The 14,424-nt window shown below is 40.4% G+C and overlaps 1 protein-coding gene across 1 annotated transcript in view; it reads right to left on the minus strand.

Moving 5' to 3' along the window:
* The window catches only part of PKHD1 (PKHD1 ciliary IPT domain containing fibrocystin/polyductin), a 277,151-nt gene that overhangs the window by 76,719 nt on the left and 186,008 nt on the right, over nt 1–14,424 (minus strand). The window contains exons 53-58 of the mRNA XM_075414995.1: nt 10,400–10,513; nt 8,604–8,691; nt 5,201–5,355; nt 3,172–3,324; nt 1,868–2,746; nt 556–718 (exon numbers count right to left, since the gene is read on the minus strand). Coding sequence (XP_075271110.1) covers nt 556–718; nt 1,868–2,746; nt 3,172–3,324; nt 5,201–5,355; nt 8,604–8,691; nt 10,400–10,513 — 1,552 coding nt within the window. The remainder of the gene's footprint in view (nt 1–555; nt 719–1,867; nt 2,747–3,171; nt 3,325–5,200; nt 5,356–8,603; nt 8,692–10,399; nt 10,514–14,424) is intronic.

Consider the following 14,424-nt stretch of genomic DNA (forward strand, 5'->3'; position numbering starts at 1 on the left):
CAGGAAAAAATAAAGCTCCGGTTCCCCAACCAAAAGAACATTCCCTGTCTCAGGGTTTTTTGCTGGAGGTCCTGACATTTTCTGAAGCCTAAGGCTGAGAAGTCAGAGACATTCAGGATAGAGTTTGAAGAAATAGGATATGTGAAGCTTGGTTTGCTATACAAATGTCGGTAAAAGGGGAAATGCAAGAGGACTGGTCTGGAGATGCACCTTGATGGAGTCTGAACCTCAAATTTAAAAAATTGCCCCACATTAAGTTTGGAGGGTGGTATTTTTCTTTCCTTTTTTTCTGGATTTGAATTTTTCTGTGCATGTTTGTTTGATGTCTGAACTTGTTCATTTTTCCCAGACAGGAGCAGTACAAGAGCAAAGACAGAGATGAAGAATGGGACCTCTCTGCATCTAGACATCCGGTCTAAACCAGTTGCTTAAACTCTTTGTAAGACTGTACAAAAAGACAGCTGATACAAATAAAGATAAGTATAGTCCCAAAACTGCAGGTACTTTTTTTTGCATAAATGTTTGAAAAAGATAGTTCAAAATGAAGAATATTACCTTGTTGGATGAAAGTAGAACTTGTCCTTCTCATATACATGTAACATCCTTGATCTCTCCGCTGTGATAAGAGGCATGATGCCTAAATGATCAGGATTTGACATAATGCAGACATGCCTGTCTTCACTGTAGCAGCTCTTCGTAAAACCAGTAAAGGTGACTTCTGCCAAGGAATAAGAGAAGATCAAGCGAGGAGAAGTGGTTAGAGGAGTGCCAGAACTTGAGAGAGAAAGACTCTGTTCTATGACATTTTCCATGCTAAATGGCTTCTATATATACGTGTACATACAAATAATTTTTAAATCAGAATAATTACATTGATCATAGATCTTCATTTGCCCCTAAAATATTCCATAGCCAAGTTTTATCTTAAGTTGATACAAACCAAGTCATACCCATAGGAAAGGAAATCAAAGGAAATAGTGAGAAAGAAAAAAAAGCAAGAGCAATTAGTAAATTTTCATTTGAATAATTAAGAATCAATTTAATGACAACCTGCTTTGGCTGGTTTATCCATTTGCCAGATTTAATATAAAATGAGCTGCTCTGGTGGCACGTGCTTGGCTCTGGCACTGAACTCTTCTGCAGCTACAAAATCCATGCTTTACCACAAATTTTCTATGAGACCCTGGGAAAGTATATTTGTCTTTCTCTGTCTCCGTTATTCTTCAGTAATAAGAGGATAATGTATTTTTTTACAAAGGTAGATAGCAGTGAAGGACAAAGACATGAAAATTGTGAGGTGTTTAGAACCCAGCACAGCAATGAGCTATCTAGGTTCTGCTGTATGAGAATATTACTCAAGGGACTGTAAAACTTGTTTGAACCAAAGACACAGGATACTTAACTGACTTTTATCCCTCTTGTGCAATCCCTTATAACAATACAAGCCATAGTTGTTTCTGTGCAGTTATAGTCATTATGCTCGTTGCAAATTCTATACAAAGTGTGCTATTCACTTCTCAGACTTGGTATCTTTATTTAGCTAGCGGTAACTGTAGATCAAAGAGATTAATCAAGTGGAAAAATAGATAGCACAGAAGGCAGGGATGTTTGAAGTAAAATAGATACATTAACACATGACATAATTATACTGCGGTTGATTAAGAAAATAAAAAATACCAAATAGTTTATTTTTTGTATTGAACTGTATCGAACTGAAGAAGAACTCTGTTATTAATTCCACTGAGGTTTGGATTTCCCCACCACATCCATTTGTGAGTGTTGAAGGCTGCGACTTCAATTGGAAAAATTCGATTAGTCAAGAACAAGAGTGACAGAATAATCTGGCCACTGGACATGGAAGACCAACCTTTCAGCTTCATGAGGCCCAGGACATTTGGACAGTGCTCAGTTTTGTGCCATGGGTTATCTGGCCTTTGGCTGGGAACAGTGGTAAATGTAGGCCATAAAATCCCAACACGGCCTCTTAGAGGGCAATGTGGTGGTCGATCCTTGGCTGTTAGGTCAGCTGAGTGAGGCTTGATCCTGTCACTGATGCAGTCAAAAGTTGAGCTAGTTCCAACAATGATGGAGTTTCGAAGTTCTATGAATCTTTTCCCCATGTGGCATTGCTTGGCATAAAGACAGTACACTACTGGCATGAGACCCACAGTGTTGTCCACCAACACCACGTTGTCTATGATAACACTGCTTCCAAGGTGGAACATGACGCCATAGTCATAATTCTTGAAGGACAGAAAACCTGTGATTCTAGTGCAGGTCTGAAATCCATCTACCCAGTACAAATGAATACCATGGAGACTTGAATGGGCCACGTTTTCACTGCAATAGTCTCCATCTCGAAAACACTCTTCACCCTTGATATGGAAGCCAATTCGCTCAGATCCTGCCACGACATTGCCACAGAGGGAGACACCAACGACAAGGTCCACCTTGATGCCAGCAACCCAGTTTAAGAAGCCTGCTGGCTGCCTGCTCAGAATAACAAGGTTCCTGATGAGAGAATGATTTTGCCCTTCCAAATCAATACCAGGTCCGACCGTGTTGAACACCATGTTATCATGCAACAAGATCCAGTTGCTCATGATTGCTCTAATGCCAATTCCACAGCTACCATTAATGCTGGATGACATCACTGAGGACCCTTGGGATAAATTCCTGAATTCAATGGCAGAAAGCTGAGGAGGCCCAAAGTTCAAAAATTCAATATTTAAGAGTTCAAGGACACCTGCAATGAGATAAATATAGTGAAATAAAAGCTTACAAAATTACCTAAGAACTGATAAGAATGACCATAGAGCATCAGTCATTAGAGAAAGACCATTCTTACCACAGAACTGGTAAGAATCACTCATTCGAGCAGTACTCAGGCGTATAATAGCAGGCAATCTTTGTCAGTTTATTGCCAGTAATAGGTATTTGTTCCTAAATATATATAAAGTCATAGTAAAAACCATCTAAACACAGAACAGCCCCTTCTAAAATATATTCAATTAATTATGAAATATTATTAATACTCTTGTTTCATGCATGTCACACAGTCACAGTTTGCTTAGAAGTGCATAGCACATGCAAATGGATGCATCTGTTTTTAGATAGTCCTTTCTTGGGCTGAATAGGTCTGGTTGATGAGGACAGGTGAATCTCTGCTACCTTCGAATACTGTCCCACTTGAGTCTGTAAAACGTCCCACCAGCATCCTCCCAGCACAAGCCACATCAGACTTGATCTGTACGTTGCGTGTTAGGAGTCCAACTTCTGCAGCCAAAGGGATGCGTCTACCATCTTCTGTGTCATGCGAATGCCCTGGGGAGTTTCAAGAGAGAAAATGTGATAAGTGTCTATCACACCTATAAACCAGTGCTTTGAGGGACATAAAGTCTGACAGCTTGTGCACAGTTTCTCTGCAGAATCTGCACTGACATTCAGGTGTGTTTTTCCTCCAGCACAACCTGCAGGCATCAACAAATAACCAGAAAGGCCACCTGCCCATGAAATATTCACCATGCGCTTATATTTACCAATGTATTTCTATTGTAGAAAAAGAAGGTGCTAAATCTTTTCCCTGCGGTGAGCAGATGCCAAATCAATGAACAGGTTCACACTTCATTTTTCCAAGCTATACGTGCTGGAGTTATTCTTCAGTACACTGCAGACTTGATCTCCATGAATTCTTGTTAGGATCAGACCAACGACAATGCTAAAAGTCAGTTTGCTACAGAGTCTTGATTGCATATGTTTTCTAAAACAAAGTACTTCTAAATAAGAATTTTGAGAGAGTTTATGCAGGTGTCTAACTCAGAATTCATCTCAGGTGACCTGAGATATCTACAGATATGATTTAGTTGTCCAAACTGTTTTTATGTACAATGGACAGCAACAGGCAACTTTGAAGTGCAATTTTTTATCTATTTTATACATCTGCTTTAGGAGGAGATGAAATACAAGTGAGCAGCGTGTCTTTTCTGCTTTGATTGTCAAGGGAGCTGAGAGTGACTAACTCGTGTGTGAACTGTAGCTATCTACATTTGCCCAGGTTAATCCCAGCAATCTTAATTCTCCCATCAGTCCTTTTTTTTTTAGCTCTATCTGACAACTGCTGCAGTACTCAATGCGTAGGTAATAATTTCATCTCAGGATACACTTACGATACCTATATTAGCTAAGAAAATAGGCTGATCTCTGGTCCAAAGACTGACTGGCAGGTTTGTTCCCTCCCTCGCAAAAAAGAAAGGCTGTGCATAAAGTACTGGAAATGGGGTCTAGACTTGGTATCCTTTGAACTGCATTTTTTTTTTAAATGTAATTGTCATACTTAACTGTGCTGTGAGGCCTACTATCAGTTGACACTATGGATAATTTCAGAACAAGGCTCCGTTCCAAGTGAAGCTTAACTAACATGGGTATAGCCATTTAGAACACACAACATTTTCCTTTTTATCCGTCGTTCTAACTTCTGCTTCAACTAGCTTGAATAAAGAATAAATTAAAACAATATTGTTACGCACATGAAAAATCCTGGTTTTGGAGCTTCAGAATTTGACCTGTTAATAACAATGCTTTTATTTTTGTTAAATAGATGGTAATAAATTTCCTTCACAGGCTGAAATAAAATTAAATTAATTATCAACAGTGCCTCACTTTTTCCAGTTAAATACAGATCCCATATAATCTACACAGGAAATAGAGCTATATACAGATTTTATGTTTATTTATGTATTGGATTACAGATACATTAGTTTCATGTCATGGAGTCGATAAAATTTTGTACTTGAAACTCCATGAGCCTAATTATTTTGCAATTGGAAAAAAGGATTTTTAAAATGTTTCGGGTTTTGGCACACCACAGATATTGTGCAAATGGCCTAAAAATTATGCTTTTTATTTTCCTTTAAAATTTCAGTTTCTTTCTCTCTCTGTTAACCAGTTCTACTGAAAACATGAAACACAAGGAAGTTTTCCAAAAGTGTTCAACTCTGAATTAATTCTGTTCCCTGAAATTCATGTTGGAATCAGCTATTCTCTACAATTCTGAACATCAACTATCAAAATAGCAAGGAAAAATCATATGAAGAAATAAATGAAGATACCTCAACAAAGTAGAACTGATCTTAGTGATATCTGAAATGGAAAGTTAATGCTTCAGAAGCAACTGTCTCCAATGGAAAGACAGATTCCTTACCAATATGCCTATGCAGAAGACGTTCATGAATTCTTATGTTGTGACCATTGACTTCTTTAAGTGTAACTACTTCAGCTTGGTGAGCTTCATAGGAGGAAGAGCTGATCACAATACCTCCGCCATGATTCCAATCCACTTCATCTTCCACAAAAATCCTGAAAAGTCAAGATATGAAGTTAAAGTCATTGCATTTATGAGAGTTATGCTCACAGATTTCCTAAAAAATGAACAGCAGTTTTGTCTAGGCAGATCTCAGAAAGAATCCACATGCTATGCTCTTGGAAATATCCCTTTAAGGCTTTCTGTAAAAACAGATGTCTAAAATATGTGGGAGGAATTTCATTCCGAAATGTCTATTTCACACTATCAATTAGCAAGATACACAGTTCCAGTACATACTTGCAGGGCTCAAGTAGGCTGCATACTAAAGGTGCGTCAGACCATTTTTGGTGCCAGAAATATCATAGAATCATAAAGGTTGGAAAAGACCTCTAAGATCATCAAGGTCAACTGTCAGCTCAACACCACCATGACTACTAAACCGTGTCCCAAAGTGCCACATCTACACGTTTTTTGAACCCTTCGAGGGATGGGGACTCAACCACTTCCCTGGGCAGCCTCTTCCAGTGTGTCACAACTCTTCCAGTAAAGAAATTTTTCCTAATATCCAATCTAAACCTCCCCTGACACAAATTGAGGGCATTGCCTTTCATCCTATTGCTAGTTACTTGGGAGAAGAGATCAACACCTGCCTCACTACACTCTCCTTTCAGGTAGTTGTAGAGAGCAATAATGTCCCCCCTCAACCTCCTCTTCTCCAGAGTAAACAATCCCAGATTCCTCAGCTATTCCTCATAAAACTTGTTCTCCAGCCCCATCACCAGCTGCGTTGCCCTTCTCTGGACACGCTCCAGCAACTGAATGATCCTCTTGTGATGAGGAGCCCAAAACTGAACACAGAATTTGAGGTGCAGCCTCACCAGAGCTGAGTGCAGGAGGATGATCACTTCTCTACTCCTCCCGGCCACAATATTTCTGACACAAGCCAGGGTGCCTTTGAGGTACTTTCTTTTTTTTGTTTCCTTTTTGAAAGCATAAATCCTTCCCTAATTCATATGCTGATCCATGCTGGAAAATATATACAGCAGCTTCTCTCAGTCAGTAAAAAAGCCACTCGCTTCAGCTTTCGTATTCTAGCACTGATGTGCCTGTATCCTGTATCTAGCCACATTAACTCTCAGAGGGCTGTTAGCAGACTTTTCACAATAAATAGCTTGCTTTTTTTTTTCTTTTAACAAAGGAAACAATTGTTCGTGCCATATTTAAGGTGAGTGAATGAACTCCAAATACTTGTATCTTAGCACCTCATGATATTTCATATAAAACATCTGCCCAACAGACTACTACTAGCCTGGATCCCTTTAATCCAAGTATTTAACTAGCATGCTTCAGTCAAAAATCTGATTACTCTGAACTCCTATCCTACTCAAGGAAAGAGAAGAATTTCCACAGGGTAATTCTAATGTTGCATGGTTTGAATTAGCATCTGGAAGTATCTGTCTCTCCACTGACTATACAGCAATCCTAAACAATTACTCTACATTAGACACTCCACTGTGTGAGAGCTAACAACAGATGAATCCTACTTGTGAGGTCTTTGTGCTTCTGTTGCCCATCTCTAAAATGAGTTTCCAAATAATTCCTTCCCCAAATGCTGATATTTCACCTCTATCCAGATGGGAACTCTTCCAATGAATTTTTGTTAGGCATGACTGGCAGAAATTTTTTTTTTGAATGCACATATTTCAATTTAAAATTAAGCAGTGTGAAGCATTACAACAAAAGGCAATGCAAATTTTGTGTAACACAGAATCAAGAATGAGAGCTCCAGAGAGAGCTAGGTAGGTGCCCACCCCACACCGACTAATGGTCAATGCACATACAGGGGAGATCCTTATGCAGATATGTTCTCTGGTTCAGATGAAAGGTTTGAACTTCCAGCCACAGACAGCTATTCGCTTAACAAGCGTCTGTGGCAAGACCACTTAACCTGCCTTAGGTGATGGTTTTGGCTGAGCCTTCAAAATGAGTTCATGGGTAAGTGATGTTGAAGGTGAGTCTGCTGCAGGGGTTGTAAAAGCTTATGGGAGTGCAGCAATACAGGTGAAAGAAGGCAGCATTTCAAAGTTATTTTTGCCAAGGTAAATTGAAAATGTATCTATACCTTTGAAGGCTCACATCCCAGACAGAAACCTTACTCTTCAGGCTATACAGGCAGAGTTATATTCTTTGAGTCAACAGATGTTAAGCCAACAGACATTAACTGACATTAATTGAAATTTTTAATACAAAAAAGATTGACTCTAACAGAAAAAATTGAGATTTTCTGTTCTGGGCTCCCCAGTTCAAGAAAGATGAAGAGCTACTGGAGAGAGTCCAGTGGAGGGCTACAAGGATGGTGAGGGGACTGGAGCATCTCTCCTACGAGGAGAGGCTGAGGGAGATGGGCTTGTTCAACCTGAAGAAGAGAAGGCTGAGAGGGGGACCTTAGAAATGCTTATAAATATCTGCAGGGTGGGTGTCAGGAGGATGGGGCCAAGCTCTTTTCAGTGGTGGCCAGTGACAGGACAAGGGGCAATGGGCACAAACTGAGGCACAGGAAGTTCCGTCTGAACATGAGGAAGAATTTCTTCCCTCTGAGGGTGACGGAGCATTGGAACAGGCTGCCCAGGGAGGTTGTGGAGTCTCCTTCTCTGGAGATATTCAGGACCCGCCTGGACAAGGTCCTGTGCAGCCTGCTGTAGGTGACCCTGCTTCGGCAGGGGGGTTGGACTAGATGACCCACAGAGGTCCCTTCCAACCCCTACCATTCTGTGATTCTGTGATTCTGTGATTCTGTGATTCTGTGAGATGCTGACTCCAGAAACCACTTGGTAATGGACTGAGCTAAGATGTTGAACAACATGGTTCATATCCCAGCTTTGCCTAATTCAGAGGTGAGATTTTAATGTAGGTCTCAAACCAAAATGAATACCCTAATCACCAGGATGTCAGCCACTTTTGAGTACGTCTCTTCCTGCTAAAAAGAAAGAGAAAGGCAGAGGGAAAGATGGAGAAAAAGGAGGAAGGAAGAAGGATGGAAGGGCAGAAGCAAGCAAAGGAGGAATGACAGAAGGAAAGAAGAAAATCTCAGCCTCATTCCTCTTTAGAATTGAAATTAATCTAAAAATAGTACTATTTTCTCACACGATGTAACCCAATTTTTCATTTTCTACCTAGATACAGTTGAAACAGCACCTGTCACAAAGGAAGAGAGTAATACAATTGACAAAAAAATTAATACAAGTCGTAGGAACAGGAGCCAAAACTTAATATTTGGAGGCATATTTGGGCAAAATATCACCTTTCATTGCCAGGAGCAATGTTCGTTCCCAGATGTGTCCAAGAAGTTTTAGGATAAGAACTATAAATTTGCACCTGTCCATAAACCCCTGGAAGAAAAGAAGCAGGAGTTCAAAGGTTAAGGGAAAATAGAGACTTGAGAACAATTGAACCAGTAACTAAATACATGGAGATCTTTACATTTATTAAAGCATTGGGAACAGTATTTTTTAATGTCTTCATCAATGACACAGACAGCGGGGCGGAGTGCATGCTCAGCAGATTTGTAGATGACACCAAGCTGAGTGGTACAGTCAACATGTTAGAGGGACAGGATGCCATACAGAGGGTCCTTGTCCAGTTCAAGAAGTGGGCCCATATGAACCTCATGAGGTTCAACAAGGCAAGATCCTGCACCTGGGTCGGGGCAACCCCCAGTATCAATACAAGCTGGGGAATGACGGGATTGAGAGCAGCCCTGCTGAGAAAGACTTGGGGGTGCTGGTGGATGAAAAGCTGGACATGACCCGGTGGTGTGCTCTCACAGCCCAGAAAACCAACTGTATCCTGGGCTGCATCAAAAGAAGCACGGCCAGCAGGGTGAGGGAGGGGATCTGATTCTGCCCTTCTGCTCAGCTCTGGTGAGAGCTCAGCAGTAGACCTGCGTGCAGCTCTGGAGCCCTCAGCACAGGAGAGACATGGACCTGTTGGAGCGGGGCCAGAGGAGGCCACAACAATGATCCGAGGGCTGCAACCTCTGCTGTGAGGAAAGGCTCTGAGAGGGTTTGGGCAGTTCAGGCTGGAGAAGAGAAGGCTGTGGAGAGATTTTATTGTGGCCTTGCAGTACTTAAAGGGGACTTATAAGAAAGACTGGGACATAGTTTTTAGCAGGGCCTGTAGTGATAGAACAAGGAGTAATGGCTTTAAACTAAAAGAGGGGAGTTTCAGACTAGATATAATGAAGAATATTTTTATGATAGGGTGGTGATACCCTGGCACAAGTTGCCCAGAGATGTGGTCGATGCCCCATACCTGGAAACAATCAAGGTCAGGTTGGATGGGGCTCTGAGCAACCTGATCTAGTCATAGTTGTCCCTGTTCACTGCAGGGGAGTTGGACTAGATGACTTTTAAAGGTCCCTTCCTACTCAAACTGTTCTATGATTCTACGTTTCTGTATTCTATGAAAAGTGTAAGAACAGCACATAGCCTACACTTGAAATACAAAGTGAACTGGAAATAAGCCATTAATAACGTAAAATCATAGAATCATAGAATGCTTTGAGTTGGAAAATGGCCATCATATGTAAAGACAGGAAAGTGGATTGTACGACAGAAGTCTCATTAATTCAAACTGGAATTGCAAATCAAGATATCTACTTAAAAAAAAAAAATCAGGTATAAATAAGTAAACAAATTAAATAAAAACTCCAGGAAAGAAAGATATGAAAAATTATTCAGCTATTATTTATATTTCTGGTCTGTGAAAAATTGACTATTTTTTTCTGGAAAAGGGATTTTTAACCAGGGTTAAAAGACAAAATATATAAACTTTCACACAGATTACGTGTTCCAAGAAGATTACATTTGAAGCAAGAAAAAATTTCCCACATTAAAATATTTTGTTTCAATTTGCTGATCTGATCTGAAATCTTTTCATTTGAGTCAGTTCAGAATTTGTTCTGCATCTCCAATAGTAATGCACTTCTTCAGAGGAGCTGTGCTTCATGTACTGAGTGAACCCATTTCACTGCTTGGGCTCATCTCCTCCATGGACAACTCAACTTTTCTCATGAAAAGGTGAACTCATGTTTCATACCAATACTCCCTGGGTGGACATTGATTTCCTCCAGACGATCACAGTAAATCCCTTCAGATGCCCGAAGAAGGACCAGCAGCTTCAAATCCCTTTCTAGGGGATGTTGAAAGGAACCTGCAATAAAGACAAAATAGTAACAACCCACCACAAAGGTATCAATGGCTTTTGTAATGCTGAAATGGGGAGACTGGGAGAGAACTGGGGCGTGTGAACCCAAAATTAAAGGTCTAAATGACTGAATTAGCATTTCCTTCCTTATCCCAGTTTTGCCTTTCTGCTCCATCACAATTTCACCTGTGCCCAGATAATCATGAGATCTGCAGCCAGGATGGGTAAAATGGTCTTTCACACCAACTGAAAGATTGAGGGAAAAGAGCAGAGGAAAAGAAAATGCCCAAGAAGTTTTGATGTGTGCGATGTCACTCTTATCTTGTGGTGATAAGTCTGTACAGTAAACTGTATTCCAACTGTGATTTCATTTATTTCACCAAGGGTAGTTTACAGTTTCAGAAGAAAATGGCCCAGCACTAAGCAGATACTAAGGAGGAAAAAGTAGGACAGTTTTTGCCCTGGAGAAATATATGCGGAGTCCAGTAAAAGAGTTCAGCGTTCCTTCAAAATTAGAGATTAAATCAATTATGCAACAGAAAACTGCAGCAGATGTAGAACTAAAAAATATATATATCACAGAATCACAGAATCACAGAATAGTAGGGGTTGGAAGGGACCTCTGTGGGTCATCTAGTCCAACCCCCCCGCTGAAGCAGGGTCACCTACAGCAGGCTGCACAGGACCTTGTCCAGGCGGGTCTTGAATATCTCCAGAGAAGGAGACTCCACAACCTCCCTGGGCAGCCTGTTCCAGTGCTCCGTCACCCTCAGAGAGAAGAAGTTCCTCCTCATGTTCAGACGGAACTTCCTGTGCCTCAGTTTGTGCCCATTACCCCTTGTCCTGTCACTGGGCACCACTGAAAAGAGCTTGGCCCCATCCTCCTGACACCCACCCTTCAGATATTTGTAGGCATTTATAAGGTCCCCTCGCAGCCTTCTCTTCTTCAGGCTGAACAAGCCCAGTTCCCTCAACCTCTCCTCGTAGTGGAGATGCTCCAGTCCCCTCACCATCCTTGTAGCCCTCCGCTGGACTCTCTCCAGTAGCTCTTCATCCTTCTTGAACTGGGGAGCCCAGAACTGGACACAGTACTCCAGATGAGGCAGATATATATCTGTACAAAATTAGCTGGCCTGTCATCTTCTTTTAATATTTAAAAATAACTAGTTTGGAAAAGAGAGCTGATTTTGTATCCTAAAGAAACATTCCTCTTTAAGAGAATTTTTTAATCAGGTGAAATCAATAAATAAATCCATTGTTCCCCACCAGTGTCTGCCTGATATCTGTGGATATTTAAATTCTCTGTGCAGCTTTTAAATGGGTAAAAGACAAACAGTGCAAGACTTGCATGATCCCCATCTAATATATCTTACACCAGTGAGCTCGTATCTTCTCTGGGGACACGGAGGGAATTCAGTCTTACAGTGACCATCGTCCATCCAAACTATTTTGACTTTCTTGTTTACACTCTCATAACTGTGATTTGAACAGAAGAAAAACAGGAATTGGGCTGCAACCAAATACTACTTTCACAAAGCAAAACTAGTGATAAGCACTTTCACCACCGGTGTGTTAGGTTAAAGAAATATCCACCTAGAGCAGCAGAAGAGTTATGTAGACATTAGTGTCTATTTTTGTATGCAGAGTGATTGTTTTCCTGCTTCACCCACACAGCAAGCTGTGATTTAAAATACTCAGCCCAAGCATACCTTTCCCAGTCCTCAGGTCAACCTTTCCCCCGGGATAAAAATATTAGCTACACTAAATACCAAAGAAAGACTCAACAAAAATGTGTGAAGGCCTTTATACTGATCTTACAATGTTATTCACAATTAATATTTCCTAATCATGATGATATCCCCTTATCATGGAGGATTATTATTAATTATCATTGTGAATAACTGTGGGGCTTATTATTTATGTTATTATTTTACTCCTGGTTACAAAGCACCTTCTATTTCTTGTAGTTAGGTCAGTTAAAAATATCTGTGTGATATATTTCATTCTCAGTTCAGTTTTAAAACCATTTTTGAGTAGGCTTCCAGGCTTAACAATCACAAACAAATGTTTGGAAGTGTGAATTACAAAGGCTTGAACTGGAAATTATCACTCCTTTAAATGAATTACCTCTGCATTTATCTAAAATTTGGGATTTTGAATCCTATAAATCATGACAATTACAATAGGTTAAGGAATGTTACAATTGCTAAAGAAAAAACAAACACAAAAAACAAAAACATAATCAGGGTAAGGAACAAAGCAGTTACGGTAAAAGTATTTGTAATAGCTCATAACCACATTAAATCCTTAGAAAAGAAATCAAAAATGGGGAGATAGTGTTCACAGAAATATTTAAGTGGCTGGAAACTGTAAATGATATATGGCACAAAAGAATATGGGAGATGTCTAGAAGTAGATAAATTAGACTTGTTTTAAGTATATTTAGAACAAAAATAGTCTTAATATTTGCTTATTTCCATTAATAGTTCCATGGCTTTAAATCAATGGATTTTAGTAACTTGAATGGAAGTGTTACAGAAGATTTAACCCAGAAACTCATTGGACTACCAAGGCAGACTTTTCAGTAAGTTTGGGATCACTCAGGGTGCCTCAGAGCACTTAAAGAAAGATAATATTGTGCCAATATTTCGAACAAAGATAAAAGTAAAAACTCCAGGTAATTATAGGCCTGTCAGCTTGACACTGATTCTAGGGGAAAAATAAATAAAAATGGAATGTCCAAATCCGAACACAATTCATAAATCATTAAAGGTGGATAATATAATTAATGCCAATCAACCTGGTTGTGTAGAAAAAAGGTCTTGTGGAATTTCCTTGTTATCATCTTCTAATGAGATTACAGGTTTAGCTGATACAGATAATAGCTTTGATATGATATAATTGGCTTCTCCAAGACACTCGACTTAGTAGCACAAAACTTTCTGATTAACATACTACACGGGTACATCACAAACAAAGCACATGTTAATTTACAGGCTGACTGACTGGAATGGGAGCACTGACTCAAGCAGGTTTGTTACTGATCTGGTCTTGAAGTATGGTGATACTGAAAGTAAGCAGATAAGCTGACACAAATGGACAAAAAAGATGAGCAAGCAAAGACAGAAACAATTTTGAAGTGAAGAATTAGGAAAAAAAATGAAGAATATTCAAGTTATAGTAAAATGGTTCTTGAAAAGGTAATGGTCTCTGTGTGAATGGATGGAGAACAGACGAAAACAAAGGAAAAAGCTGAGTAAGGTCTAAGATATGAACTTTGTTTCAGTCTAAATACAGCCCTACAGAATGGCTTGTGCAAATACAGATATGGAAATGGCAGCTACCTCAGTCTATTCATAGGGAAATCCAAAACTGTTTGTGCACACAAGTCACAGAACCACAGAATCATAGGGGTTGGAAGGGACCACTGTGGGTCATCTAGTCCAACCTCCCTGCCAAAGCAGGGTCACCTAGAGCAGGTTGCACAGGACTGCATCCAGGTAGGTCAGAGAAGGAGAATTCACAACCCCTCTGGACAACCTGTTCCAGTGCTCCGTCAGCCTCACAGTGAAGAAGCTCTTCCTCATGCTCAGATGGAACTTCCTCTGCTTCAGTTTGTGCCCGTTGCCCCTTGTCCTGTCGCTGGGCACCACTGAAAAGAGTCTGGCCCCATCCTCTTGACACTCACCCTTAAGATATTTATGAGCATTTAGAAGGTCCCCTCTCAGCCTTCTCCAGGCTACACAAGCCCAGCATAGGAAGTTCCGTCTGAACATGAGGAAGAACTTCTTCCCTCTGAGGGTGACGGAGCACTGGAACAGGCTGCCCAGGGAGGTTGTGGAGTCTCCTTCTCTGGAGATATTCAAGACCCGCCTGGACAAGGTCCTGTGCAGCCTGCTGTAGGTGACCCTGCTTTG

This window comes from Opisthocomus hoazin, chromosome 2 (genome assembly GCF_030867145.1).
Source record: "Opisthocomus hoazin isolate bOpiHoa1 chromosome 2, bOpiHoa1.hap1, whole genome shotgun sequence".
Classification (NCBI taxonomy): domain Eukaryota; kingdom Metazoa; phylum Chordata; class Aves; order Opisthocomiformes; family Opisthocomidae; genus Opisthocomus; species Opisthocomus hoazin.